Source organism: Theobroma cacao, chromosome 9 (assembly GCF_000208745.1).
Source record: "Theobroma cacao cultivar B97-61/B2 chromosome 9, Criollo_cocoa_genome_V2, whole genome shotgun sequence".
NCBI lineage: Eukaryota > Viridiplantae > Streptophyta > Magnoliopsida > Malvales > Malvaceae > Theobroma > Theobroma cacao.
The window spans coordinates 38,041,886-38,069,785 of record NC_030858.1 but is presented as its reverse complement, the minus strand read 5'-3'; the positions used below and the strand labels follow the sequence as shown (position 1 = coordinate 38,069,785).

General features: G+C 37.2%; 4 protein-coding genes across 6 annotated transcripts; 2 read left to right on the top strand and 2 right to left on the bottom strand.

Moving 5' to 3' along the window:
- Positions 1,386-5,700, top strand: LOC18590998 (inactive receptor-like serine/threonine-protein kinase At2g40270). Of its 2 annotated transcripts, XM_007016883.2 has the most exons (10): positions 1,386-1,526; positions 1,752-1,897; positions 2,005-2,143; positions 2,789-2,860; positions 2,954-3,097; positions 3,190-3,330; positions 3,415-3,989; positions 4,235-4,425; positions 4,507-4,639; positions 4,748-5,346. In XM_007016883.2, exons 2-10 carry the CDS (start codon positions 1,789-1,791, stop codon positions 5,344-5,346), a joined length of 2,103 nt encoding a protein of 700 aa, XP_007016945.2. In that variant the 5' UTR covers positions 1,386-1,526; positions 1,752-1,788. The 2 variants fall into 2 exon arrangements, with proteins under 2 accessions (XP_007016945.2, XP_007016946.2); XM_007016884.2 differs by lacking the exon at positions 1,386-1,526 and having other exon boundaries at positions 1,789-1,897; positions 4,748-5,700.
- On the bottom strand, positions 5,900-10,164 carry LOC18590997 (ethylene-overproduction protein 1). The gene is made up of 4 exons (XM_007016882.2): positions 8,204-10,164; positions 7,549-7,840; positions 7,161-7,470; positions 5,900-6,590 (listed from the first exon to the last, which is right to left on the bottom strand). The coding sequence occupies exons 1-4, from the start codon at positions 10,162-10,164 to the stop codon at positions 6,337-6,339; spliced, it is 2,817 nt and encodes a 938-aa protein (XP_007016944.2). The 3' UTR covers positions 5,900-6,336.
- Positions 12,992-15,998, bottom strand: LOC18590996 (pentatricopeptide repeat-containing protein At2g30100, chloroplastic). 2 transcript variants are annotated; one of them, XR_001929378.1, is made up of 3 exons: positions 14,630-15,998; positions 13,224-14,087; positions 12,992-13,176 (listed from the first exon to the last, which is right to left on the bottom strand). XR_001929378.1 is itself a non-coding variant. In XM_018127122.1 (2 exons), exons 1-2 carry the CDS (start codon positions 15,368-15,370, stop codon positions 13,314-13,316), a joined length of 1,515 nt encoding a protein of 504 aa, XP_017982611.1. In that variant the 5' UTR covers positions 15,371-15,998; the 3' UTR covers positions 12,992-13,313. The 2 variants fall into 2 exon arrangements, 1 of the variants encoding a protein (XP_017982611.1); XM_018127122.1 differs by having other exon boundaries at positions 12,992-14,087.
- On the top strand, positions 18,354-20,886 carry LOC18590995. The gene is made up of 6 exons (XM_018126954.1): positions 18,354-18,362; positions 19,188-19,569; positions 19,672-19,748; positions 19,837-19,873; positions 19,981-20,080; positions 20,181-20,886. The coding sequence occupies exons 1-6, from the start codon at positions 18,354-18,356 to the stop codon at positions 20,758-20,760; spliced, it is 1,185 nt and encodes a 394-aa protein (XP_017982443.1). The 3' UTR covers positions 20,761-20,886.

The following is a 27,900-nucleotide window of genomic DNA, read 5'->3' as shown; positions in this document are numbered from 1 at the left end:
GAGTAGTTAATTTCGTCTTACGAGGTTTCCTTCATGTAATCATAATAGGAACATGTCTTTTATACCTTACAAGTAAAGGTCAGGGGTCATTGTGCCTTAAGAAGCATGCCTATGATCCATCACCAGGCAACTGGTAAATAAAACAAATTAAAAATTACAGCTAATTAAAGATGAATTTATCAGAAATAAAACACATTTAGAACAATTACAAAGTAACACTGAGCCATCAAAATCATATTCACAGAAGCTTAGACATCATTTTCTGTCTCTCACCTTTCATAGTATGCACAAATTATACCCTCTTTCCCAACCTTTGGAACTTACCTTCAAAGCATGTTCTCCACATTAAATTATTATCAGATTTACAACATATGGGTATCTTTCTGTTCACTCTTTTTTTTTTGGGGGAGGTTGAATATTATTTAATTTGATATACCTGGCAAAAATCCAAGTGGGGTATAAAAATATTTTATTTTGTTGAATTATTTGATCCCAAGTTATCTTCTACTGGCTTGTCCTGTGCAGGCCAGGATTGAACAGGTTTTGAAAATGACCATTTCAACAGCTGACAGGCACGTTGGAAATGTAAGTGAAGTTGGGAATGTGCCTGATCCATTCAGGTTGGCTCTCTTTGTACCAGTCCTGAGATCAGGGTCAATGAAAGTTGGTTCAGATTTTCGGACAGCTGAGCATGGGTTCTAACATGTCCTAAGTTTTGGGTTAGACTTTTTTAGACACCACAACCAGTCAGAAGACGGCAAGGAAGTATGGTAATCTGTTAAAAAAATGAAAAACATTGTTTAGTTTATGTTGGGGTGTCTGACTTGTTAAAGACATTGTGGCATAGATTATTGACAAACAAATGATGGTTAATTCTTAAATAGATTAATTAATTTAAAAATTCTTTATAAAAAGAAATGATTACGTTACATATGCGTATTTATCATGTTTGGATTCAAATATTCAATACTATAGATAAAAATATAATTGAATTTAAATATCATATATTCAAAAAAAATAATATCAATGCTTTATTTAAATTTAAAATAGATACAATTTCAACTCTAAATATAAAACACCTGAATTGTATATAATAGGATTGAGTAATAAGAATTCCCCGATAATAAGATATCCATCTTCATCCCTTACTAACACAAGCCCTGGGTTGAGCTTTACTTGAGTTGTCAGATTTTGTGAAATTCTCCATATTTTTTCTTCCAGCATTTTAAACTTTAAAAATGGTGCAGTAAGTTTTATTTTTCAGACAATTTTTGAACAAGTGAGTTAACAAAACAATGAAACTGTTTACCTAGGCAGTAGTGAAAAAGAAAAGAAGAATATTCACCATGTGAAAGGCACGTGGGGGGATTTCACAGGACGGCGCTATAAATATGGAAAGGGAGGAGAGGGTCAATCCCATCAGCAAGCAGACAAATCAAAATTCCAACAGCTTGTGAATCCGCCGAAGAAGACCAAACTAAGAACCCAGTTTTACATTTTCTTTTTCTTTTGTCTCTGTTAAAACCGTGAGTGTCTCCATGTCTTTGGGTCTTGTTGAAGAAGTTTATTCGGTTTTAACTTACAAACGGTTTCATTTCATATAATAAATAATCACCGATATGCACACGCGCTTTCTTCTCTTTTCGTCCAAATTTGCTAGCAGCCTCTAAGCAGGCTCGAAGAAGCTCTGTAATAGTCTTTGTATCATTCTGTCTGTAATATATATTTGAATCTCTTTGTTTTCTCAAAAGTTGATAGGAAAAGCCTTGGAAATCTTCTTGTTGGGACATGGATGGACGGTGGGGATTCAAGCTGTTCAAGTTCAGGATGATGTTAATGCTGGTCTTGTCACTGTTTGATCAGAACATGAGCTTTTCCTCGGCTTCCAACAGTGAAGGTAATATACCAACGACCATGGCATGTGGCTAGCTTTGCATGTCCGTACAGTTTCTTGAGGCCCTGAAACAGATATATCTGTGTGTGTGTGTGTAAAAAATGGCACAGGTTTGGCTTTGTTGAGGTTCAGAGAGAGAGTGGTGATCGACCCTTTTGGTGCTTTGTGGAACTGGAAGGAAAATGATGGAGAGATTGATCCCTGTTCTTGGTTCGGGGTCGAGTGCTCCGATGGAAAAGTAGTCATTCTGTGAGTTTCTCTTCTCCTGCAAATTTTCTCACTCTTTGGTGTTATTTTGTTTGAAGATCTGCTCATTTTCATATAATTATACAAATTAGAGGCTACGGTTAATGTTCTGGATAATCGTCTGCCATTATACTTTCTAAACTAAGCTATCCTAGAACTAATGTAGCTTGTTTCTGTTTGTAAATTTTAGTATTAGAGTACCTAGTATAGTTTACAGAATTAGATCCAAATTTGTAAAGATTTAGGGGGAGATATTGTTGATAGGAAAACATTCAGAATCCCTTTTGTTAATGGTAGTTCGTTGGGTCATCTTAGATTCCAGGTCTTGGCAAGCTGATTAACAATTTCAAGGCATGCAGAGTCAATTACTGGAATTTGGCTCTTTGTTGATTCTCAGAGTGATTTTTCTCTGAAGGGGTAAAAAGGGTTTTGGTTGTTGCCTGATGTAGAAGTTGCTCATGAAGAATTGCATTGGATATAAAGCTAAGATATTGATAAGATAACCAACTGCTTATTGCTTCCATATGATGTATAACTTACCTGTTGTTGCAGTTTCCTGGCTTTTCATTCCATTGTTTTTTGATGAAGTGATTCCAAAAATATCTAGTTTAGATGGTAACCCTGAAGTCAGATCTATGCTCCTTGCAGAAATTTGAAAGATCTTTGCCTTGTTGGGACCCTGGGACCTGAGGTTGGGAAGCTGGGGTATTTAAAATCTATGTAAGTCTTATCATTAGTTGATTTATACTTTTGACAAATCTTCTTTATCTAAACCATTTTCTTACTGCTGCTTTCGATCTTGCACAATTGCAGCATATTGCGCAACAATTCTTTTTCAGGAACCGTTCCTGAAGAAATCTGGGAATTGAAGGAGCTGGAGGTGTTGGATTTAGGATACAATAACTTTAGTGGACCATTTCCATCTAATTTTGGCAATAATCTTTCCCTCACAACTCTGTAAGATCCTCTTTTCAGGTTGTTTATGTTCAGTTTTATTTTATTGCGGCTTTTTATTTAGTCCTTTTTTTTCCAATTTGTTCTTGATGCAGTTTACTCGACAACAATGAGTTTCTTGGCAGCCTAGCACCTGAATTGAATGAGGTTAAGAAGCTTTCCGAATTTCAAGTAGATGAGAATCAGCTGACTAATGGTGCTACTAGACCATCTTGTAAAAATGGAGGTTTTCCTCGGTAAGCAAGTGAAATTGACACACTATCTTCAGATGCTGCTACAGTGTATTAGCCATTTGCTTCATGACATCTTCTCATTGCTAGGAACATTGCGCAGCCAGAAGATGTAGTTCACTGGAGGCGGCTGCAGCAGGTAGTAGATACCTCAAATGCAGTGAAAGCCAATGAAAGGGATTCCCAACTGTCACCATCACCTTCAATTGCACCTAATCATCTGTCTTCACCATCAGAATCCCCATTTTCACCTTCAGTGTCACCTTCACCATCATCCTTGTCACCATCTCTATCTCCATTGGAGTCGCCATTTTCGTCTCCAGCAGCGTCCCCCTCTAGTATCTTTTTGCCACCTTCACCTTCACCTGCACTAGCACCGACTCCAGCTTCACAACCTCCTGTTGATCCACCAGTATTTATCTCTGAACCACCACAATCACATGGTGTCCCTACCAATTTCCCTGCTTCAACTCCAAGCCAAATAGCAGATGAGAGTTCTGACATAAAGCATCATATGGTTCTAGTTTTGGTTGCAAGTATTGGGGGTTCTGTGTTTGTTTTGATTTCAGTCCTAGGCATTGTCCTCTTCCGAAGTAGCAAGGTAGTTACCGTAAAACCTTGGGCCACTGGATTAAGTGGGCAGCTGCAGAAGGCATTTGTAACAGGTATGTTTCCTTCGTTTCACAATACTTCGCATGCATTTCTTGCTATAAATATATGTAGCCCAAAAGGCATTCTTTTAGGCAATTTACATCGAACTCTTTGGCAAAACTACTCTATGTGCCTTTTGGCTCAGAATTTTGGATTAAATTTGTTCTTTGTGAAACGAAGATGGGGTTTTTGGAACCTCTCTCTGTATCAGCATAGTCTACAGATTTGCATCATCTTTATATTGGTGTCTGCATTTCAGGTGCACCAAAGCTCAAGCGATCAGAACTTGAAGCAGCCTGTGAAGATTTCAGCAACATAATTGGCACTTTTTCGGATGGCACAGTCTATAAGGGAACTCTATCAAGTGGGGTTGAAATAGCCGTGACATCAACTGCAGTTGCATCTCGTGAAGATTGGTCAAAGAATTTAGAAACACAATTTAGAAAGAAGGTACTGCCATATCATGAATCACTGTAGTCTTTAAAACACTTCCTAGACCATTGCTGAACCTCGATGATTTCATTCCTTCAGATAGACACATTGTCTAAAGTGAACCACAAGAATTTTGTGAACCTCATCGGCTATTGCGAAGAAAATGTGCCTTTCACAAGAATGATGGTTTTTGAGTATGCTCCTAATGGAACACTCTTTGAGCATCTACATAGTAAGTCCTTTTAACCCTTTAATCTGTAGCATAAGAAGAGTGTTTATGAAATGATTCCAAATAAACTGATAATGGCTTGTATGATGCTGAATTCTGGATTTCTTGCAGTACAAGAAGCCGAGCACTTGGACTGGGGAATGCGATTGAGAATAGCCATGGGAGTAGCATACTGCCTTGAGCACATGCATCAGCTAACTCCACCTATAGCCCCTAGAAACCTGCAGTCTTGCTCTGTCTATCTGACTGAAGACTATGCTGCCAAAATATCTGATTTCAGCTTCATGAATAATGCTACCGCAGCCAAGGTGGGATCAGCTACCATGGAGCTCTTAGAATCCCCATCAGCAGATGCAGACAGCAACGTTTACAGCTTCGGTGTAATATTGTTTGAAATGATAACTGGTAGGATCCCATATTCGGTTGACAATGGCTCTCTTGCAGACTGGGCCTCCGACTATTTGAGAAGGGACCAACCCTTGAAAGAAATGGTGGATCCAACTCTTAAATCTTTCCAAGAAGATGAGCTAGAGAAACTTTTTGAAGTGATTAAAAGTTGTGTTCATCCTGATCCTAAAGAGAGACCAACAATGAGAGAAATCGCAGCTAAGTTGAAAGAGATCACAGCAATGGGACCTGATGGAGCAACTCCAAAACTATCTCCCCTTTGGTGGGCCGAGCTTGAAATCCTGTCTACAGAAGCAAGTTGATCAGTGAAGTTGAAACCTGAATAAATTTGCATTCTCTTTTTTCCGTGTTTTTGTTGTTGGGTTCTGAACCATATGGAGCTTCGGGTAGATTCTGGTTTCTCTAATCTAATGCCTGGTAAGGAGAAATGATTCTTTGTATATACTGAGAGAGGAAGAGTTGCTGGCCTTGGTTTGCTGCTACTACATTCTTTTCGTTTTTTTTTCCCTTTCCATTTCCTCATTTGTTCATTCATATGTTAAAATGGGTTGTATAAATTCCAGTACAACAGCTTGGGAGATGAATAGATGTTGATTCTCTTCCCTTTATCCTGTATCAGTATGTTTTAAACCATCTGATCACTCTTACCTCCGAAACTCTTCTACTTTCTATCATCTTCTTCATTAAGCATGAAGTCAAGTGGCCTTGGAGAGCTGTTGGAAATAGACTGGAACTATATCATTTGAGGGACAAAAGAGAGAGGGAGAGAGAGGAACATGGAGGGAGAGATTCAGTTGGTAGAAAAGGAGAAGTTTACCAGAAGGCCTACCAAATTGCAAGCAAAAGAAGATAAAAGAACCAAAAATTACAAGCTAAAATGAGATTTAAGCCTGTTTAAATCTTGTTCATGTACAAGACGATTTAAGAGTAGTAATGACAAGAAGTCCTTCTCGAATGATAAGATATTTGGTGAACTGTATACCATTTTTTTTTTTTTTGTAAGCAATGACTAGAGTTACAACATTGTAAACTCTTTAACCTGCATCTCTTGCCACTATCATGAAGAATCAATTCTGTCGCATGAAACTAATGATTTCCAGGAAGATGGAGGATAGGCTGCGTGTTCTATTTCACCATATCGTTAGTTCCATAATGCTCATATTTACACGCAACTCTCATGGTCTTAATAACCATTGTCATTCAGCAGCTACATGCTTACAAGCCCATCATTTCCAGGAAGGAAACAAAGCTATGTGAAAAGACTCCATGATTCTTTTCCTTGTTGCTGACAACTAACTCCCCATGCCTCTCACATTTTCTTGTGGATGGGTGGCTCGGTCCCGTGCTCTGTTATACAGATCAAGAGTATCCATATGGTTTGGGTCCAAGCAGAGAGCTGCTTCACAATCACAGAGAGCCGAGTTGAGATCACCTATTGACTCGTAAAATGCTGCTCGAAGATGAAGCATTTGCAGGTCAGGCTTGAAAGCTATGGCCTTTGAAAGCTCTTCAACTGCTTCAGTTTCTTTTTGGTCATCCATTAGCACTGATAATAAAATAATGCCGCATGTCAACACTGATTTTAAATTTCTCATATGACAAAGATGTATTGAAGTAAAAAATTTTCTATAAAATAAACAAAAACTGGGGCCAATAGAAACAGACAGTATGATTACAGAAATATTATCCCCCTGCTATATATTAAAATAGAAAATTGGAAGAAGATCATTTTTTCTTGGCACAAAGAAAACTAGGCCAGTAAAAGATCGATGTTCCATCTTTACAACATATCTAGATATGTACTTCATGTCCTTTCTTATAATCAAGTCATTAAGAATAGGGAAATGGGTGCCTATAGAACTCTAAGGGAAGACTTGCTTAGAGTGATTGATCATGTACACCTTGCCAACAGTGACAATTGGTGCAAGAAGCAAGAAGCACTCAACCTACTTAACCTAAAGAGTCCCAAAAATCTTTGAAGTTCAGCTATTTCTCGGATTCAGAATGAGTCTTTCTTTGTAAGCAAGAAGTCATGCATGCTCAAGAACCAAGGAAAAATATGGGTCTCCAACCAGAATCATATTTCATAAACTGAGAAAAGAAATTAGAAAATTACCAGCTGCCCTGTATCTGTATGGGTATGTTCTAAGTGGATCCAGTTTTGTTGCCATGTTGAGATCATTCTTTGCCATCTCACGATCACAATATTCAGATCGCTTTTCATATGCTGAGGCCTTATTATGTGCCTTCTCTATTAGCTTGGACATCTCATCGTATGCAGCTTTTCGCTGATTTCTTAATAAATATACACGTGCTAACCCTTGATGAGCTCTTGTATGCTTGATTTCAAGAGCATTCATATAGCAGTTTGCAGCTTGATCCAGTTTACCACAATCCACATAGATGGTGCCTAAATTATTGAGTGCCTGCACAAATATTACCATAGACAATCAAATATGTATGATGATGGTCAAATGACAGAGTCCAAACATAGATTTACTCACTTGTCCTTTCCGAAGACCATCAGAAGGGCATCTAAGGGCTTCCTCCAGAAGTTGAATGACATAAGAAGAAGATTCAGGATCCAGACTCGAATCTGCCAATGTGTACGCTTTCAGGAAAAAGGCTTCAAATGACCTCTGAATCAATATGGACTTCTCAGCTCTAGCAAGAGCTTCTTCCCGATTGCCAGTGTCATATAAAATCCATCCTTCATAAACTAACTTTTCGTGCTCAGAACTAGAAAGATTATGAGCCAATCGCAAACATCGCATAGCAGCCTTCTGACAATTTAGCCTGCAATGTTAATTGATATTCAGTATTCTTCATCTCATCAAATATAGAAGGATAAAAGCTGAGAACAATTACATCCCAAAACAGGAAACTTTGAACGGAAAAAGACATCAGCTAAAAGAAAACAGAACAAGACATGACACCAATATCCTGTACACAGGTATAAGTCTATTATCTCAACTTAAAGCAACATGATTCCTGTATAAGACAGCATTTGAATCACTATGGATTCTAAAAAATCCAGATGTCTATTTTGAAGACCAAAGGATTCTAGAAATCCAACAACCTTATTAAAAATCCATAGACAGAGCAAGAATTGCAGTTCAATAAGACACCTAAACAAAAACTTGATAAGAAAAAACTTACCTCAAAAGAAGCAGAGATTGCCGAAACCTCAGGAGGCTTTTTCCAGGATCATTAACCAGCATCTGGTGAATGACAGCTAGAGAGCCAATATCATCTACAGAAGACCATCGCTCATAAAGCTGCATCCAGCAGTCAGCCTGACTTCCCTGCTGAACCTTATGGTTTAGGAGCTCAATCAAATCATCCCCGCTTATTTGCTCATTGAACATCCTGTAATTTGGCTCCAAAGTTAACAGTGCTGTAATATCTCTCAAAGCACTTCCATAATCCTCAATTACTATGAAGAACCAAGCTCGCAATTCTAGGCAGTCTGGTGCAAGCTTGAATCCAATGATTCTGTCAATCTCTGAAATAGCAGCCCTAGTTTGCTTCTCCTCTGCCTTTGAGACTGCTCTATATTTATATGGGAATGACAAGGTGGGATCCAATTCAGTTGCAATGTTCAAATCAGCAATCTTATCCTTCCCAACATTATACAAAGACCGTTCTTGGTACATCCACCCAACTGCTTTATACTCAGAGATAAGTGAGCTCATCAACTTATAGGCTGAATACTGTTGCCCTTGCTTGTACTTGGATCTTGCCATACCAGCTAATGAATAAACATGACCTGCCTCTGTAGCTGCTTCAAAACAATATTGAGCACTTCTATACTCTTTTCTCTCGAGCAACACACAACCCAGTTGATGCAAAGCAAGAGCCTTCTGCCACTTTTCTGTGGCACATTCTCTCAACCTTTCCAACAACATCACTGTTGCATTTGACACCATATTTTCTTCCATAGCCACCTGGCTTAGGAAATAATACAAGAAGAAAGAAGCGTGCCCAGCTGATGCCAATCTCTCCCTTGCCTCAAAGCTACAAAATATTTTCATCACTTTGGGGTTATAAAGAGAACTTGGGAGCTCTCTTAGCAGCACCTGCAAACATGAAGCTACTAGAACATTTGCCCTTTCCTCTAACCCATATTCAATAAGGACCAATGCATCCTCTATACAGCTTACTAAAGAAGCCAAATGAATATCACAAGCAGACTTCATTTCCTCACAACAGAACCTATTTGCAAAAGATAAGAGCTCCAGAACAATCTCAGGAGAAAACAAATCCACCCTCCTATTCCTACTGTACAAATCCACAGCTCTCATTCCCTCTACAGAGATACCATTTTGAGAAAAATCAATTTTATAACTTTTTGACTCTATGAAACTCCCATATAGCATTGTCTTAAATGGGCTGGAAAGTGCAGCAATCTTAAATCGAATACAATTTATCTCCTCATTGCAAACATAAAAGGAAATATCACTATCTTCTTCCAATGTCAAACACTCATTCCCCTTAGAGATTTGCGCATCAGCAGACTTGGTACACTCTTGATAACACTTGCAGTGGTCATAAATTGTATTTGGATCGTACCCAGATACCAGAGCAGCCTTGGGACATTCAAGAATGAACCCACTACAATCCATGGGAAATACGCCATCAAGCTCATCTTCTCTCCTCTCATACCTTAACCAAGCTGATAGAACTACCTTTGAGTGCACGTCAAAGGCATGTTGCCTTGCAACACGGAGGCACCTTCTCAGTAACTTAAGATCACCGAGGCTACCCAAAAATGAGTACTGTTCAATGCATATCAATGATTTCTCTGATTCTAAACAAGTTTCGAACCGGCGGTAAAGATCAGCTAAGGTTTCTACTAATTGAATTTGTTTTAAGTGAGGTTCTATGGGTGGTTCAAGAAGGTCAGCTCGAGGGAGTCCAAAAGGAAGCAGAGTTTTAGCTGCTGAGACAGAACTGGCTTTATTGGATTTGAGTTTTGACCCTATAAATTTGACTCTATGATTATTAAGCTTACCTGCTGTGGAAGAAGAGCCAGTGGTGTTAACAACAGTGGTATCTGGTGGATTCAAGGCATGAACTTGAGTGCTTTTGAATCTTTCTATTAGCTTAATGCCACGCATTTTCTATTCAGTATATACCATATGGTGGTTTTTCTTCACTCTTTCAAGCAAAATTTACTAACTTCTACTGACATAGAAATGTCTGGTCTTTGGCTAAAAAAATCAACAAACAAAACAGAAAGAAAAGAGCTTTGAGAAAAAAATGGTTGTTTACCTCCTTTCTTTCCTTCTTCAAGCACCAGGGAAACAGAGAGGGGAAGGTGTGATGCAGGGGCAGAAGCCCAACAAAGGGAAGAAAAAAATTTTGCAACAAGTACTACTCTTTGAGTTTCCTTTCTCTTTCTTTCATAGGATAGATTCTTCTGAGCTTTCTCCCTCCCTCTCTCTCTCTCTCTTTCTTATGGAAAACAGTGAGCCTTATTATTATAAAACTTTGGCAGTTTTGGTGTTGGTGTTACCAGAAAGAAAGATGGCTAATTTGGTGGCTAACTCCAATGCCAAAACAAAGACCAGGATGGAGCCGGTTTCCAATGGATTATACCATGTCAGCATCAAAGGGGAGATGAGAACTGGGACCAACTCAACTTTGTCAACTGGGTGCTCATAAGTTGATTTCTTCTAATGAAGGTAACTTAAGGTTTAACTATTGATATATTAACATTAGAAAAGATGGATTAAATTGGGTATATCTCAAAAGGTTAAGCAAAGGTGGGTGGCTTTGGTTGCCCTATGGATCATGTTACATGTAATGTAATATGGTCATGGGTCTCATCAAATACTAGACAGATCCTACAGTTGAGGATGCTGTTTTCAAATTTTCAACGACAATCTCGTTCAAAATTTAAGATGTTTGGTGCTTAATCATTCAACAAAGGAAATGGAGTAATTCATGACAAGAACCACATGTATTTAGGCCAGACTTTATCCATCAAGCCAACAGTTCTTTGTGGTGAAATACAATGTCAGGATTTATATTTAAAGTATTGTTCATGTCCGTGATATCATAAATATTTATGTTTGTCGAGGATTGACTGCAATTTGAGTCGAAGAGATTAAGCTTCAAATATAGTTGTCCAACAAAAAAAATAGGCCAATAAATGTGATAAAGCAGATATCTTCCATTATGTGTTCATTTTCCTTAGTAAGTTTGGTTTTTCTCTGGCAGACACCATTTCTATCAAGAATAAATGTTAAACCAAAAAAAAAAAGAGGAAACAGTATTCTGTCCTCCTGTAGCAGAAAAGACTAATAGCTTGGTGTGCTGCTATTGGTTCAGATGTCTAAATCATGGATGTTCCTGCATATTTTCTTAACCTATTAAGATAATTTTATTCACCAATAGAAAATAGATTAAGATAACAAGGCGCAACCCCATTAATTAAATCACATTAAACTATAAAGTAGATCTGCCAAGTGCCATGCATATGCCAAGATACATTGGTAATGATTCTCTAAACAAATGAGAATTAAAAATGGAGGAATGAAAACATTGGACCAAATTATTTGAAAGGTTAGGTAGCCAAATAGATCTAAGTACATCTTTTTTCATAAATTAACCGTTCTCTTTCTTCCGTGATGAGGTTCTGAAGTTGATTGGGTGAATAAATGACTTAAGGTTCTGGTGAACATCTCCAGAATGTTTATAGACATAATTTACAAGTTGCAATACCATATGCCAAAAAAGGTGCCCAACAACAGAATATATCCTGGTAGAAAAGGAGGAGCATAGAGCCAAGACAGTATGATCACGTGGCTAGGCCCCCCTGTGAGAATTCTGCAATCAGCCTGTTTTCTTGCCTGGACATTTTGATTGAGAAAGAGAGAGAGGAGCAGGCCCAATATGCAACAAAACAGTGCAAATTTCCATGAACTGTTAAATCAAGGTTTTCTAAGAATCTTTGCAGTTCTATGAAGGAAGCCACAAACCAAAACCCTTTTAACACCAACAGGGTTGAAAAAAATTTATTGGTTTGACCGAATTTTAGCCATAATGAGATGATTTTACCAACTCAATATACATTTTTCACTGCTGATTTTCAATCATCAATGGTCCCAGTCTTGCCAGTTCTCTGGTAGAGTGTAAAACACAGACGATGAAGAACTGGATAGTCTAGATTCTAGAGCTGCTTTTGTTCTTATCAGGCGGCGGTGAAAGGATGAGATGGAAAAGGATTGACCCCTTGCAATCTAAACGAGAAAATCGGCAGCTAAGAGTAATGGTTGACACGAGCAAGAAGAAGCGAAATCTCTTTGCTCTTCCTTGCCAACATGTGCAGACGAGGGGGTAAGGTATATACATCATCCAAGTAGTAGCTGAGAATTATACCATATTCCCTGCAGTTGAGAGCTACCAACATCACTAACAATATATCCTTAACAACCGCATTTCTTGCTTTAGTTAAGTGAAGCTAAATTAGGTAATGCCAATTTCATGCGAGAACATTTGATGACATACAACATACGTAACATTAGGTTTTCTTTACTTCCTAATGTTTAGTTTGGTCATTATATCACTCTTTGTTTTGGTAGAATGGTCTATGCTTTTTAGTAGCAATAAATTACAATTATTGGTGGGATTGTCTAATCCTAGAGGCTGCGAGCGGGCGTACTTGTAGTTAGAGTTAGGACTGCATCCTAAACTTGTGGTTAAGAGTTTTACTGTCCTTAAACAAAGTATTAATGTATATCAAAAACTTTTCTTCATTTTATGTTGTCATGAATACAATGAAATGGACAGATTGCAAATAAAGTGAAGATAGCTGCTGCAATCAGAAAAGATCAGAGCTTGATTGTAACATGTGCAGGAGACTAGCAGATCACCGGGTTCATATTATGTATAGGAAGCTCCGATGGAACTATGATATATTCAAGGGAATAAAGAGGGAAGGGAATAATGCAAGAACGTATCTGTAGCACAAATGCGGTAGTCACATTAGTTACATTTTGAGGAGAATTCTTTATTATGTATAATACATGTATTTACATGACGCCCTAGAACAAAATGCTCAACATGTATTTGCAGTGTTCAATGTTGATCTGCATATTTACCGACCATCCTTGTTCCTTATACTGACTCCAGGGCCACTTAAAGCTATACAAAATTCACCTTTACAAAACTCCAGTGTTTTTCCAATGAATTCTTGACCCAGAAAGTATACTGCTTCAAAAAGAAATCTGGGTTCAAGATTGTCATCGCCATTCATCAGCTTTTAAAGCATTTTTATAACCCAAAGCTTATATTTCTTTATATACAGATATATAAGGCAAGGTCCGATCAAACTCGCATCATATAGTCGCTTGCAGAGATTAACATAAGTTTCGATGTTTCCAGGCTGTCGGATCCTTTTCCTCAGTTCCTGCAGAACAGCTGCCCTGTCTAGATATTCTGGATGTAAGCCCAAATCAAGCATTTTAATCACTGTTTCTGCAGCATCACTAATGTGCCCTCCTTTAATGTAACCTCTCAATAGCCACGATAAAGTTTTCTTCCTCCGTAGAGAGCTTGAAACTTCCATTCTAGTAAGCAATCGTGATATGGCACTAGCCTCCTTTTGGGAAGCACAAATAGCTAAAACAATGTCATGAAGGTCTCCATCAGCCTCCTTACCCGCAAGTTTCATTTCCCACAGCTGTCTTTCAGCTTCAAGTCCACGGCCAGCACAAATATACATAGCAAGAAGCCTCTCGTGAACCAACCCAAAAAGTGAAGAAGTTCCCTCTTGAATTGCCCAATTAGACAATCTTAGTCCATCAGCAAGAAGATCAGATTGATACTTTTTTATAAGCTCTACATTTTCCATATCAAGTTCAGCAACCAAACCAGACCTTGCAAAACCTTTCAACTTACGCAAGGCTTTTGCAAATTCATTAAGCTCTTTGACTATTGCTGTCATTGCAATGAGGTAACTGTAAATCTCAGGCTTCAACCCAGATTCTCTAAGCTCAATCACCAATTTGATGGCATCCCTGTAGTTACCCTCAACCTGGCAGAACATAGGTAGATTGGTTATTGACACAGAATGAGAATACAATCTGTCTAACAGATACACACTGGAATGGCAATAAACTGTGACTTTGTGAGAGACATTAAGAACTTGTTTTCAGTGCAGAGTATAATGAAGAATGACAAAGCCCAATTCAGAAACCATTGAAGATAATCAGCAGAAGAGAAAAACAACATTGAACTGTAGGCATTCTGCATATAAAAGCATAAAGTTCTAACTAGTATAACATAGGGATCAAAATATAGTTATAGACAATCAAGAAAGTAATGAACACTTAGGCAACAAACAAAAACAAGAAGGACTAACTAATGACAAAACATAGAAAGCAGCCACCATTAATTCCAAGAACAAGAAGGAAACATAACCAAGTTATCAACAAAAGGAATAACAATGAAAAATCCAACTAACAAGCAAATTTGATTCAACCAATTCTCTATTACACAAAAAGCACACGAAATTAATCTCTAACACACAAACTAGAATATCTGGATAGGAAAATATGAAAGCTTAAGAGAACATACCATCATCTTCCAAGCAAGATAACCAGTTGGCCCTCCCTTCTGTCCTTCACCATCTTCATCTTCATATGAAATTCCCCGTCTCAAAACCTCCTTCACGAACACAACAGCTCCGTCTTTCTTCTCCATCTCCCAATACATTGAAATCACCTTCTCAATCATACTAAAACCCGGCTTCAACCCCACGCAATCCATGTCCACAAGGAGGTCAACCACATCACCAACATCACCCTCTCCTTCAATCAACTTCTTGACCCAACTACACATAATAGAAACCATAAGTTCCATTGTCTCATTATCAACCTTATTCTCCTTCTTGAGCCACTCAAAGACTTCAAGTGCACACCAAGAATCTCTCCCTTCTTGAGAAAAGTAAACTAAAACCAACTGTAACTCTCTTGATGACAACCTATCATTCATTTCTTCAAGAATATCAGAGGGTTCCCTTGTCATCCTCTCCAGTTCTTCAATTGCCTCAAAAAAGCCTTCACTCATTTCATCCTCATCATCACTTGTTAAAAATTGGTCCAATTCCACCGATTTAAACAGCCTACACTCTCTTGTTTTCGGTTGTATTTTCCTAAGAACAAAGCTCGGATTTTGGTGGTTGCAGATCCTCGTTGAAATTCTTCTAAGACTATGTCTCCAAAAGAAAGTTTGATAAAATTGAGGAGCCAGAAATCGGTGGCTTTGAAAAGGCAAAGATAATTCAGCCAACGAGGTGAACTGACGAGCAAAGGCCATTTGTTGGATATGGGGAGAGCTTGGTCGCCAGTTGAAAGAAGGGGAAAAGAAACAAAATCTTTCAAGAAGTGAGCTTCAGTTCCCGCAAAATAAAGCCAAACCGACGTCTAATACGGGTCAAAAGAAAGCAGCCTGGTCCCTCTGGAGTGAATAGTTTATCTTTTTTCTTCTAATTTTCTAGTATTTCTCGGCATCCAAACAGAATCCCAGAGTGGTTCGAGCTGGAGAAACTGAACAGAAAACGACGACAAAAAAGGAATCCTTGAAAAGGGAAACAAAGGGTAAAGATAAGATTCTTGGAGTTCAGCCGAAGAGGCCAAACAATAAACTGCGATGAAGAAAAAAGGTATGGGATTTTTTTGGGTGGTGTTGGTGTATCTAACGGGGCAGAGTGTTTTCAAAGGCTGAAGAAGCTCGACTTACCAAGTCCCACAGACAAAGCTTACAAAGACGTCACCTTCTGTCGAACCAAGTTTCTGAGCTTACAGTGCGGAGACGTGTCCCAACGATGACTTCTCAGCTAATTTTAGTAAACACCACTGCTTGGGTTTTTCATGGATTTTCTTGCCTCTGCATTTTTGCCTTATCTGGCCGTCCGTCCGAACAATAGGTCAACAGTCCTTTTCGGTTTTTCTATCTCTTGTTCACGTGTGCTTTTCCTAGTAAAAAACCTTGGCCAGATTCCTGGGTATCCCTTGTTGGGCTGATTTTGACTCTTGGGCAAACCCAGAGAGATGAAAAAGTAGAGACTGGGCTAGCTTTTCTGATGCTGAACCCATCCAGTTTCTTGGGCTAGATCCAGGAAATTGTCCATCATTCCTACACTATTCAGAATGTTAATGATTTGATTCAGTTTCGGGTAACATCTTTTCTGCTGCTGAACCCATAAAAGTTTCTTGGGTTAAATGAATGATTAATAATGTTGACGGATATTATGTAATCGGATATTTTATATTATTTAATTTAATTAAATATGATTAAAATATTTTATAATTGAATTTCGATTTTAAAATTATTATCTATCACGGATTTGAGTAATTCGGGTTAAGGTACTTTATCAATTGACATCGTCAAAGATGATGGACATCGGCTATTGCCTTATGCATGTACCATGACACGATGCTGTCATGACAATGCATGTATGATGTATAACCCATGATGGGAATGTGATGGGTAGAGCGAGGACATATATGCTCATTCTGGAATATCGGCTTGATCCGCATATAAAGGTCTACGTATTCTCATGCACTATATTATATAATGTTTAGGTGACATCCCTTGGGATTAAAATAATAGGAGAGGATTGTGCTAGGAGTTGACCCTGTCTACAGTTTTGCAGTGATTGAAGCTTCCCACGTCTCAATAAACACATCAAACAAAGAATTTTTTTTTCCATGTACTGGTTTGATGTCCTCTGTCACATGCAGGTCTGGAGACCTTCGTTTGTCTCTCCCAACAAAACACAGAACAGCTAAAATGGCACAATTCTTTTAGCAAATCTCAATAACCCAAATTTCAATAACATACACAAAGTTGCTTTATGTGATTGAAATCCATTTTTGATTACTTTAAATTCTTATTCATATGTTTCTTTAATTTTTAAGGTTAATAAGTTTCTTAGAATTCTTTTGATTTAAAATATGATTGAAAGTATAAATTTCAACTGGAAAGATGGTAAATTCGACATATAAGTTTGTAAAAATCGATATTCAACATCAGCAATATGATATTAATGTTTAATTAGCTTTAAATTAAGGGGCATTTTAAAAAATAATATTTAAAGATAAGATATTTTTAAAAATAATCTTATTTATAATTTTAACTACTTTTAGTTAAATTGGATAAAATTACTCTTAATGAAGTTACACGCTATGATGTTACACGCCATGTACAAAAATCTGTGACAAGCCATGGTTAGCGTGTTACACTCTATGTACAAAAATCTGTGACACGCTATGTACAAAAATCTGTGACAAGCCATGATTAGCGTGTGACACGTCATGTACAAAAACCTGTGACAAGTCATGGTTAGAGTGTTACACATCATGTACAAAAATATGTGACATGCCATGTACAAAAACCTGTGACAAGCCATGGTTAGCGTGTAACACGTCATGTACAAAAGCCTATGACAAGCCATGGTTAGCTTGTTACACGTCATGTACAAAAACCTGTGACACGTCATGTACAAAAACCTATGAAACTTCAAATCTTCTCAACTTTTTTTTTGTTTTTTTTTTTGATAATTTGGCACAGATTAAAGTGTTTCTAACATGTTTTCATTAATCAAAATACAAATTTTTTTATCTAAAACACCTATTTTGACTAAAAATAAAAAAAAAATTCTGTGAAAACCTAGATTTATAAATTTTAAAATTTTGAGTTTATTGATATTTAGGTCCCGAATTGATTCAATTAAAAGCTATTTCATACATTTGTGATTATTTCTACCGTTTTAATTTTATCCAAAATACGTAAAAATCAAATTTCTCAAATAGCCACCTACTCAAGTACGTTAAAACCATTGTTTGGTGTTTTGAAAGCGTAAGAAAGAGAAATCTGAAAACGTGAGAGAGAAATCGGAAGCATAACAGACGAATGCCGAACAGAGAAATCGATAAAATTTGAAATACTGGGATGGTGAGAGAGAAATACAAGCACAAATGGAGAGAAATGAGAAGAAATTGTGATTAATGGTTTAATTTATTTAAATTTATTTTGATAGTTACTTTTAAAATATTTTTATAAAAAAAGATCATTTTTTACAATTTTCTCTTAAATTAAGATTTGAATGGGTTTTACTTCCATTTGCAGTAGGCTATGTTGTCTTGTGTACATGTTGGCCAATAGGCCATGTGAGAGCTATAAAAAGAAGAATCTCCTCCTCCTCAAACATCAAAACATTATTTTCATGGAAGACAAAACCCCCAGAATCAGATAAAAAACCATCATGAATTTTCGTGCTCATGAGAGAATCGCGATCATGGAAGCTGTGACTGTCCGAATTTGATAAGAAAAATTTGAAGATCATTGAATCCGATGTAGTGTGTGAGGACCATCAGATCGTATATAATTAACATCTCCTACTTGAGAGGCTGAGGAATCTTGGGAGAAGCCAAGGAAAATACAAGCTTTGTTGTTATTAGGAGCGGTCATATGGTTAAGGGACAAAGACAAATCCGTGATCACCGACAGCAAGAATCAACAGCACAGTCTCCCGCAACACACACCCATAACGTTTCTGTTTTCTAGGAGCTTATCTCACTGTCTCTTCCCGCTATAGGAAAAAAGGATAATTAATCTTTTAACTCCATTAAGCTATCACAATAACAATTATTTAGATAATGAAAGAAAAGTTGAACAAGAATTAGAGAAACCCTTTGGTTTCGATTTTTATATCTAAAAATGTCTCGATCAACTTTAATTTTCAATTTTTTAAAAATGATATCAATGATAGCATTGAGAATTTGTGAATAGGACAGTAGAAAGCATTAAAGACTTACTCATGGAATTGAGGTTTTTTGTAAATAAAAGAAAAAACATGCATTGTTTTCCATCTTTGGCTTCATTAGTTATTACCTCATGAACATTGTTCTCCTTGTTCACCGCCCAAGACGGAATCTACTTCTAGTACTTCCCTGTCATTTACCTTTCTACAGTATGACTGCATCCATGGATATACATGACATCACATGTGTTTCCGTCAACATCATCATCACCATCCAAAGAATGAGATCTGGGTCCGCTATGTGTGTAGAAAAATAATTTTCCACCAAGGCTGAGTGTTAGGGTTTTTACTTTCCATTTGGATTAGTAGGAAACCCAGCTCTACACTCTTCCAAGCTATGGAACCTTCTTTATCACACTACTGTCTGAAGAAAAGAAGTGGAGGAATTATCAGAACTTGTTTGATCATCACTTCTGTTTGAATTATCTCATATTTCTTCCACAAGGCTGCTATCTTGCACGAATCATAAAGAGGAATCCATTAAACATGGATGAGGAAGAGGAAGGTGACGATGAAAGGAAGACTAGGAACAGTGCAAGCTCAAGCAACAGCATAGTTGAAGAAGGTGAGAAGAAGGCAACTTCAAGTGGGGTGCGGCCGTATGTCAGATCAAAGATGCCTAGGCTGCGATGGACCCCTGAACTTCATCTTTGTTTTGTTCGAGCTGTGGAGAGACTTGGCGGTCAGGAGAGTAAGATCCTTGAATTTCTTTCCATAATTACTCCTTTTCAAACTGCTTTGTACCTTTAAGATCCTGCTTGTAAATCATATTTTGATATTCTATTTGGTGTAGAAGCAACACCAAAACTGGTCTTGCAACTAATGAACATCAAGGGTCTTAGTATTGCTCATGTCAAGAGCCATTTGCAGGTAATTTGTTATCAAACATTAAATTCTTTTAAGGAAGATAGCACAGAAGTAATTGTTCTGATTTCAATTTTGGTTGTTGAGCATACAGATGTACCGGAGCAAGAAGATTGATGATCAGGGTCAAGGTACAAGTTGACCATACAAACATATGTATCCTAAATTTTACATTTAGGGTTGATTAATCTCTTGGCGTTCTATCAATCTTTCTGATATTACTTTTATGGTATGATAGTTTTAAACAACAAGCAGCTTTTGGGAAGTGTAGATAACCTTTCTCAAAATCTTTGGCATCAGTCCATGCTTCATGATCAAAGGGTTAGTTCTGACTTCAGGTATAGATTGACAAAACCACCCTGAATATCTTTGCGTCCAGAGGTTGAGCTGTTAGTTCTTTTGTAAGCCTAACATCTCTCTCTCATTACTTATGTATAGTGATATTTCAATGAGTGCTTTTCGTGGAAACCGTATGTCTGAGCCTTACTTGACTAATTGCATAAATAGTAGAAGGGAAGCTGGTTCTGGTGGTTCAGACATGAATGAAGAACTTGGTTCAAACGTAAGGAATGAGGTTTTCTACATGAACAATAACTTCATCTTCAATCAACGGCCTGCCAGGAAAATGGAAGACTTGCAAGATAAATTACAGTTGCCAGATGATTGTGAAACCATCCAAGCACAAATGCAGCCAATACTAATGCATCCTTCTTTTGCGAACAAATGGCTTGGCGGAAGAGGAGCAGAAAGGCAAAGAATAGCCAAAAGAAAAGCTCTTGGTGGGGACCTTGATTTGAGCCTGTCACTGAGCACAAAGCTGAGGCAAGAAGTTGGGAGAAAAACCTCCAATATTGAGGAAGAAGCTGCCGATAGAGATTTGTCCCTTTCTTTATATTCTCCTTCAAAGACAGAAATGTATTCTGTGAATGTAAACATGGTCTCGAAGAGCAGCAAGTTGAAAGAAGATGATTCTACAATGAATCCTAAACTGTCGAGTACCCTGGATCTGACTATATGAATTGCTGAGAGTTCTAGTCAGATCTTGTTGGTACTTGTACAAGACAAAATCATAGATTGGTGTCCGACATGCACTGAAGAAGTAATGCCAAACCTTTTTATGATTTATGCTGTCAATTTTCCCATGCTCAAAGGCATGTATTTGCAATAAAATTTCAATTGCCTCTAGTTCCAGGCCAGATCTCCCTCAGTTTTGTTTCATTTTCTCTTTTTCTTGCTAACATAACACACTAGACTAAAATAGTTTTAGCCTGAGAGCCTGATTCTAACTCAGATCAGGCGGCTTAGGACGTAGGAGTAGGAAGTTTTGAGTCGAGGTTTTAGGCTCTATCTGCAGTGCCCAGTGCTTGATTTATTCCCAGCAATTGGTTGTTCATGGTGAGAAGAAAAGTGCGTTAAAATACATATGTATTTCACAGGACTACAGCAACCAAAAACATGCAAGCCCCAGATCTCTGTCACAAAATATATAGTGCAAATGAAATTTAGATCATATTTGCTTGTCTTAGCTTTTCCATTGTTCAAAAACATTTCAGCTTGATATATAATTAAAGTTAACACATAGAAAAAGACAGTGATTAAAGATCAGAGAAAGAGAACGAAACCTCAAAACATATTTGGAAGATGAAGTCACACGATCCATGCTGTGATTTCTGATTGCATCCATAACTAAACATGTCGAGCAGGAAGCTCGGTCGAGTAATGATTGTCATTATAGTTTGCCGCCCAAGAAGTTGTGGTACGTAGTTTTTTGGACCATTTCCTACTGGTCTTTTGTTTCTCAACCAAACAAAGCTTTAGGTATCAGAAAATTATACAAAATCAAGATCTTCACTAAGATGATTAGAGCAAGTTTAACACCAAAATTAGCAAACACCGGAAGATAGAATGATACAATCTCATTTAAATTCCCCATCCGCTACCACTATGCATAGAACATTTCAACTCTATTCACTCCAAATTTAATGACTGCAAATGCATTGACTTCTCGACTGTTAATTCTTCATCCCTCAACGTAGTAATATATGTAAAGTACATTACTATGACAAATTTAATCTTGGGTTGTATTTTTTTTTTTTTTTGTAGTGCTGTTAGTAGTCTTTTTAGCATTGAGTAGGCGTTATTGATTGTTATTAAAAGTAAAAAAAAGTGCAAATAAAAATTTAAAGAGCAGTACTTTTTAAAATTTTACTGCATAAGTATATGCTATACCAAATAAATGCAACAAAAGCCCAAGTTTATTACAGTGCATATAGGCTTGTTTTTCTCCTTTTCTCTCATTCTGCTGATTAGCTTTCTAGATGTTATATAGGATCAATTTGACCTCTCTTTGTTCACAATAATGACAATGGGTAACTATCAGAGCTTTCTCTTTCAAGTAGGTAATAGAGTAATTTGTTTTATTTGCTTGAAGATGTGAAATAACGATAGAGTAGTTGACAGTAAATCAATCTGATTGTCCTCTGTCTCCAAACCTTCTGCAATATGTTGCTTGCCTTGAAGCTTTTCAAAGGATACTTCCAGGGATAAAATTTTTGTTTTATCATTGAAAGAAACTGCATAAAGGCATTATCAATTTTCTCATACATGTATGTGGATCGTGTGTGGCCTTGAAGCAAATATAAGAACCTCGTATAAGATGTACAATTCATGGATTCATTCATTCAAGGAGGAAACCTTGAAACGAAACTGCCAGTTTGTTGCTTCATAAGTAGCATTAATACCTCAGAAGTTGCCCTAATTATTTCTGGTTAATTAATTATCAGCCACACATATTCCACCTTCACTCTATCCTAAATGTCTATTCAACATTACTGCATCCATAATTACAAGCAAATAATAGAAGTTGTTTCAACATATCTTCTCGGAATCTTTTTAGAGAAGACAATCAGTACTGTGTCGACTCACTGGCGGAAACGGGCTTGGGTAGGAAGGAATTCTTCGTGAGATGGTGCTGAAATTGACATCTATTTATGGTGCTGAAATTATGGCTTAGCAAAAAAGGAAAAAGAAACAAATGATGAAACAGTAATTCATAGTCCATGAGATTATAAGAAAACTACCGCATAAAGACAGCAGACATAAACAGGCTGAAACCAAACAACAAATAACGAAAAGATTGCAGAGAAACCAGCTTGACAAATCATAATTAGTTTAGTTCATATGAAGTCATTGCGAGGGTTTTGATTCCCAAGGTTCATGTTCAGGAGCTGCTCCAGCCCTCCCAGGTTTGGGTTGAGACTCCCATTCTGCAGCTGTATTGATTGATTCAAGCTTGGATTCTGAAACAGCCCTCCCAGGGTTGGGTTGAGACTCCCATTCTGCAGTTGTGTTGATTGATTCAAGCTTGGATTCTGCATTGATTGATTCAAGCTTGGATTCTGCAACAGCCCTCCCAGGGTTGGGTCGTTGAGACTCCCATTCTGCAGCTGTGTTGATTGATTCAAGCTTGAAATCTGCATTGATTGATTCAAGCTTGGATTCTGCAACAGCCCTCCCAGGGTTGGGTTCAGACCCCCATTCTGCAGCTGTGTTGATTGATTCAAGCTTGGGTTCTGCAACAGCCCCGGTCCAGGTTGGTTGAAGCCCATATTTAGCAGCGGTTCTAGCCCTGGTTCCCAGCCAGGCAGTGGAATCTGTCCAGGTGGTTCCTGTTGCGGGTTCAAGCTAGTTTGGCTCAGCCTGCTGATTATTTCTGCTGTATTGTCTCCAACAACAGCTGCAGAAGAGTTACATATTCATGGTTAAAAAACTATGTATCTTATTAATGTGATAATCATAATCTAATTTAAATATTTTATTTATTATTATGTTAATTTAAAAAATTATACCTTTTATATATGTCCAATAAGAATTCATCATATTAACAAGTAAATTGTGAAGTTAAAACCACAATTATCCAAAAGAATTACCAATGTTATGCCTCCAAATGGAATTAATAATGTTCAAAATTTGAAAATAAGTCCAGGTTTAAACACAAACAAACAAAAAGAAAGCAAGTGCATGCAAAGATATATCAATCATTTCCTCTGCCACAAACCTCCAAGCATGAGTTTGACACGTTTCTGACTCCTGAAAATTTCGATGAGGCTGCTGTGATATTAGCTAGATAACCCTGTGAATGGTTTTCATTTCGTCTTCTTTCAACCATAATTGTGTGATTTTTTTTTTTTGGGGGGGGGGGGTGGTGGAGGTTCAATCTAAATTTGCACCCAATAAAAAAGAATCATCGAAATTAATGGGGTTTTCAATTATCATATCCCAATTTTTTTTATTAATTAATGTCTGTTTGCCCATTAATTATATTGGAAAGGAAATGAGGCCACTCTTTCATTCACCATGTTAATTTTATTTTCGTATGCATTATGCAATGAGTGAGATCAATATCGGATTTGTAAGTGTAACTGGTATGCGATATGTATTATATATTGTATATGTTTTTTTTATTTGATCGAGAACTGATTATAGTCCCAAATAATGAATCAGGTTGCATGATCAACTTAATTTTACCTTGGTTTGGATGGACGTACATGGTGTGTCCAGTCCCGGACTGTGACAGACCTGGATTCACCATCTGCAATGTGAATCCATGTTCCCAACCACCCATGCTCGCCTGCGCCTGCAGCTTCTGTTGTTGTTGTGCCATCTGAAGCTGTCTCAGTCGATTCAGTTCGGCCTTATTCATTTCGACCTCGGCTGCCCGAAAACATGAAACAAGTCATACTTATATCTCTGATTGGAGATAATGAGAGAAAACGAGAGTTTAGATTGCTTACCATCTACGAGACTTTTTCGGGCGGCACAAGCAGCAATCCGTTGCTTCAAGCCCTTTTGCTCCATTTGCAGGTAGTGTTTCTGGTTTCTGTATAATGCAACTTGAGGGGCGAGCACAGCGATTTGAGCCTGGAAACGTAAGAAATGGAGAACAATGATGACAAAACTTTTGGTAGATTTGGAACAAATTGAAGAAGAACCGAAACCTAGAGAGAGATAATGCTTACCTCTAAAACTTCCACCTTCTTTTCCATCTCAGAAACGTATTGAAGCTTCTTCATTCTTGATTTCTGAGCAGAAATTCGATTTGAAATGACCCTACAAACAAAGCGAAAAAGGAGTGAATGCTTGAATGGTCAGCATGATACGTTAAAGAAGACAGAATAAACTCACCGTCTAAGCTTTTTGGGGTCCATATCGAGATCCAGTTTACGACCCCAGCGGACTGCAGCACCATTTCCAACCTCGGTTTTGTCAGAATTAACACCATCAGAAATCTTGAGGGTCAGATTCTGATTAGACGTAGGAGATGGGTTTTGATCTATCCGCTTGTTTTTTTCACCTTTCATGGATAGAGGGTCGGGTGTCCGGAAGAAACTGGTCTTGTTTTTTTCAACTAATTTCATGGATAAAGGGTCGGGTGCCTGGAAGAAACTGGTCTTGTTTTTTTCACCTTTCATGGATAAAGGGTTGGGTTCCTGTAACGAAATGGTCTTGTTTTTTTCACCTTTCATGGAGAAAGGGTCGGGTGCCTGGAAGGAACTGGTGTTAGTTCCACTGCCAGAGGCCCCAGCGGCACCAGCATGATGCATGAAAGATGGTTTTTTCCAGCCTTGGAATGAAGTAGGGGCTTTAGGAAGGTTTGATGGAGACATGGAGGCGATGGACCTGGCATTGGTGGCACTTTTACGCCTGGTCGAGGCAGCAGCTGGTGTCTCCTGGGCAATCTTCTTGTTCTTTCCCTCCATGCTTCCGACTCGCTAATATATATGCTTCTATATCAACCTGCAGGAAAGAGGCAAAACAAGCAAGCATTAGGAGTGAGCAGATATGAAAAACTTCATAAAAGGAAAATCTACTTTAAACTCAAACTAACCCTATAAAGATGTAAGCAAAGTGCTTTGTGATTAAGAGCCTTGCTTGGCCTGGTATTTATACACAAAACCCAGGTGACTTACCATATATGAAATGTAAGAACAAAACCTGAGTTCAAAACACCCATGGTTAAACCTTATCTCAAAAATACAGAATTACCCACATAAAGAGAGAAAATTGTCAAAAATTAGTGTTCAACCAGGATAGTCTAGTAAATTCTGGCAGGGTTGATTAAGTTATTTTGGTCATGAACTTGGCTTTTTCTTCTGACATTGATGGTTATCTCTAAGAAGGGTAAAATTCTGCCCTTTTCAATGGTAATAAAAGCAGACCCCTTTAAAGGGAAAAACATAGTAGCTGTCGCTTTAACTATAGTAATTTGAATGCACGAGAAAGATACAAGACTCTTGAAACTGAATTCAGGGCAAGTTTGGAACCCTAATCATTGTTTCTGCAGCTAATTGGTCAGCTAAACCATGCCAACTGCATTGCCATATTAGCTCTAGTTCCTGAAGGACATTTTGTTTTATTAATTTTTTTTTTCAAAGCATTTCTACTAATGAGTTCTAAGCACTCAAATGAATATCATCAAATTTAATAGGATTTGATTCGAAAAAAGAAAAAGAAAAGATGTAAGTTTGGCTTTTGTCTTTTTCTCTATCTTTTTTTTTTTTTTACAATTGTTTGCAAGTTAATTTTTCTAGTTTTAATTAGAGATCGAAATATCACTTTTAAGAAACAGTAAAAATAATAATAGATTTAGTGATTTATTGAAATATATCATTTTTGATGATTTATAAAAATAAATTTGTCAATGATCGATCGAAATATCACTTTATAGTTGATTGAAATAATAACCATTTTAACGATCGATCAAAATATAATTTTTAAGGATTAATAGATATAACTTTTTCAAAGATCGATCAAAATATTACATTTCAATAATCGATCAAAATAGTAATCTTTTTAACAATCGATCAAAATATCATTTTTTAATGATTGATAGAAATAACTTTTCCAACGATCGATCGAAACATCACTTTTAATAAACGGCAAAAAGAGTAATTTTTTTATTAATCAATCAAAATATCATTTTTAATGATTGATAAAAACAATTTTTGACATCATACTTCAAAAAACTCTTAAACTATTCAAAAAATATCATTTTTAATTAAAAATAAAAATAATTTTTTTAACAATCAATCTAAATATCATTTCTAATGATCAATAAAAATAATAATATCAATTTAAATAATAGTTAAAAACCATTCTTTTAACCATTTTTGTTAATGTATGCGATTTTTATAAATATATTTTAGTTATAATATTATAAAAAATTTACATAATATAGTTAAATCTATAATAATATTGTAAAAATATGTATAATCTCAAATGTTGTAATGCATTCAATCCTAAATGAAACTTAATATCACGTCCGAAATATTTCTCCCTTTATTAGATCCATAAAGGTACTGATCAAATGAAAAGTCCATGCAAAATAAACTGAAAATAACAAGCCCTACCAGCTGGAATAACAAGCACGAAAACTAAAGATTAAAAACAGGGAGATCGATCTTCTCTTCTCTGCACAGGGCAGAAGCTGGAGGTTTTACATCGGACCACGGTTGATGCCTTCGTTGTTGGGATGACCAAATCCAAACTGGTTCTCCCAGTTTTGATTCTGCATATCCGGCGCCCCAGCTGGTTCCATAGATTGATTGAATCCTGGCTGATTCAGGGCCCTATTCACCAGCTGGTAGCCGTAGTTCTCTGTTTGGGAGAATATTGGTGGATACGGTACGTGATACAGCAAAGACATTTCCTTCAGCTCTTCCCTCACCAGCTTCAGCTGCTGACATTCAGCTGCAGAAAAGATATCCCAACATCACTTTTTTTTTTTTTGACTCATTTTGTCATACTCATTGGAAAGAGAGAAACGGATTGAGAGATAGGGGAAAACCATTTTTGAACGCCAGTTGTCGACCCAAGGCAGTCAGTTTTTGTTGCATGCAACTATTCTCCGCTCGCAGCAATGAGTTATGAGTATCAGCATACTTGATCCTTGAAGAGTAGAGTGCCAATCCAGCCTATATACATATAAAGATAGTGTTAGGGTTTCTTTTCCTATGACAACAATTGTAACTTACTAGAATCAAGACACGTGATACCATTTCGATCCTTTGTATTTTTTATTTGAAATCTTATCCTATTACGATTAAGACATGTAATATTATTTTGAACATTCGTACTTTACGGATTTACAAAAAGTATA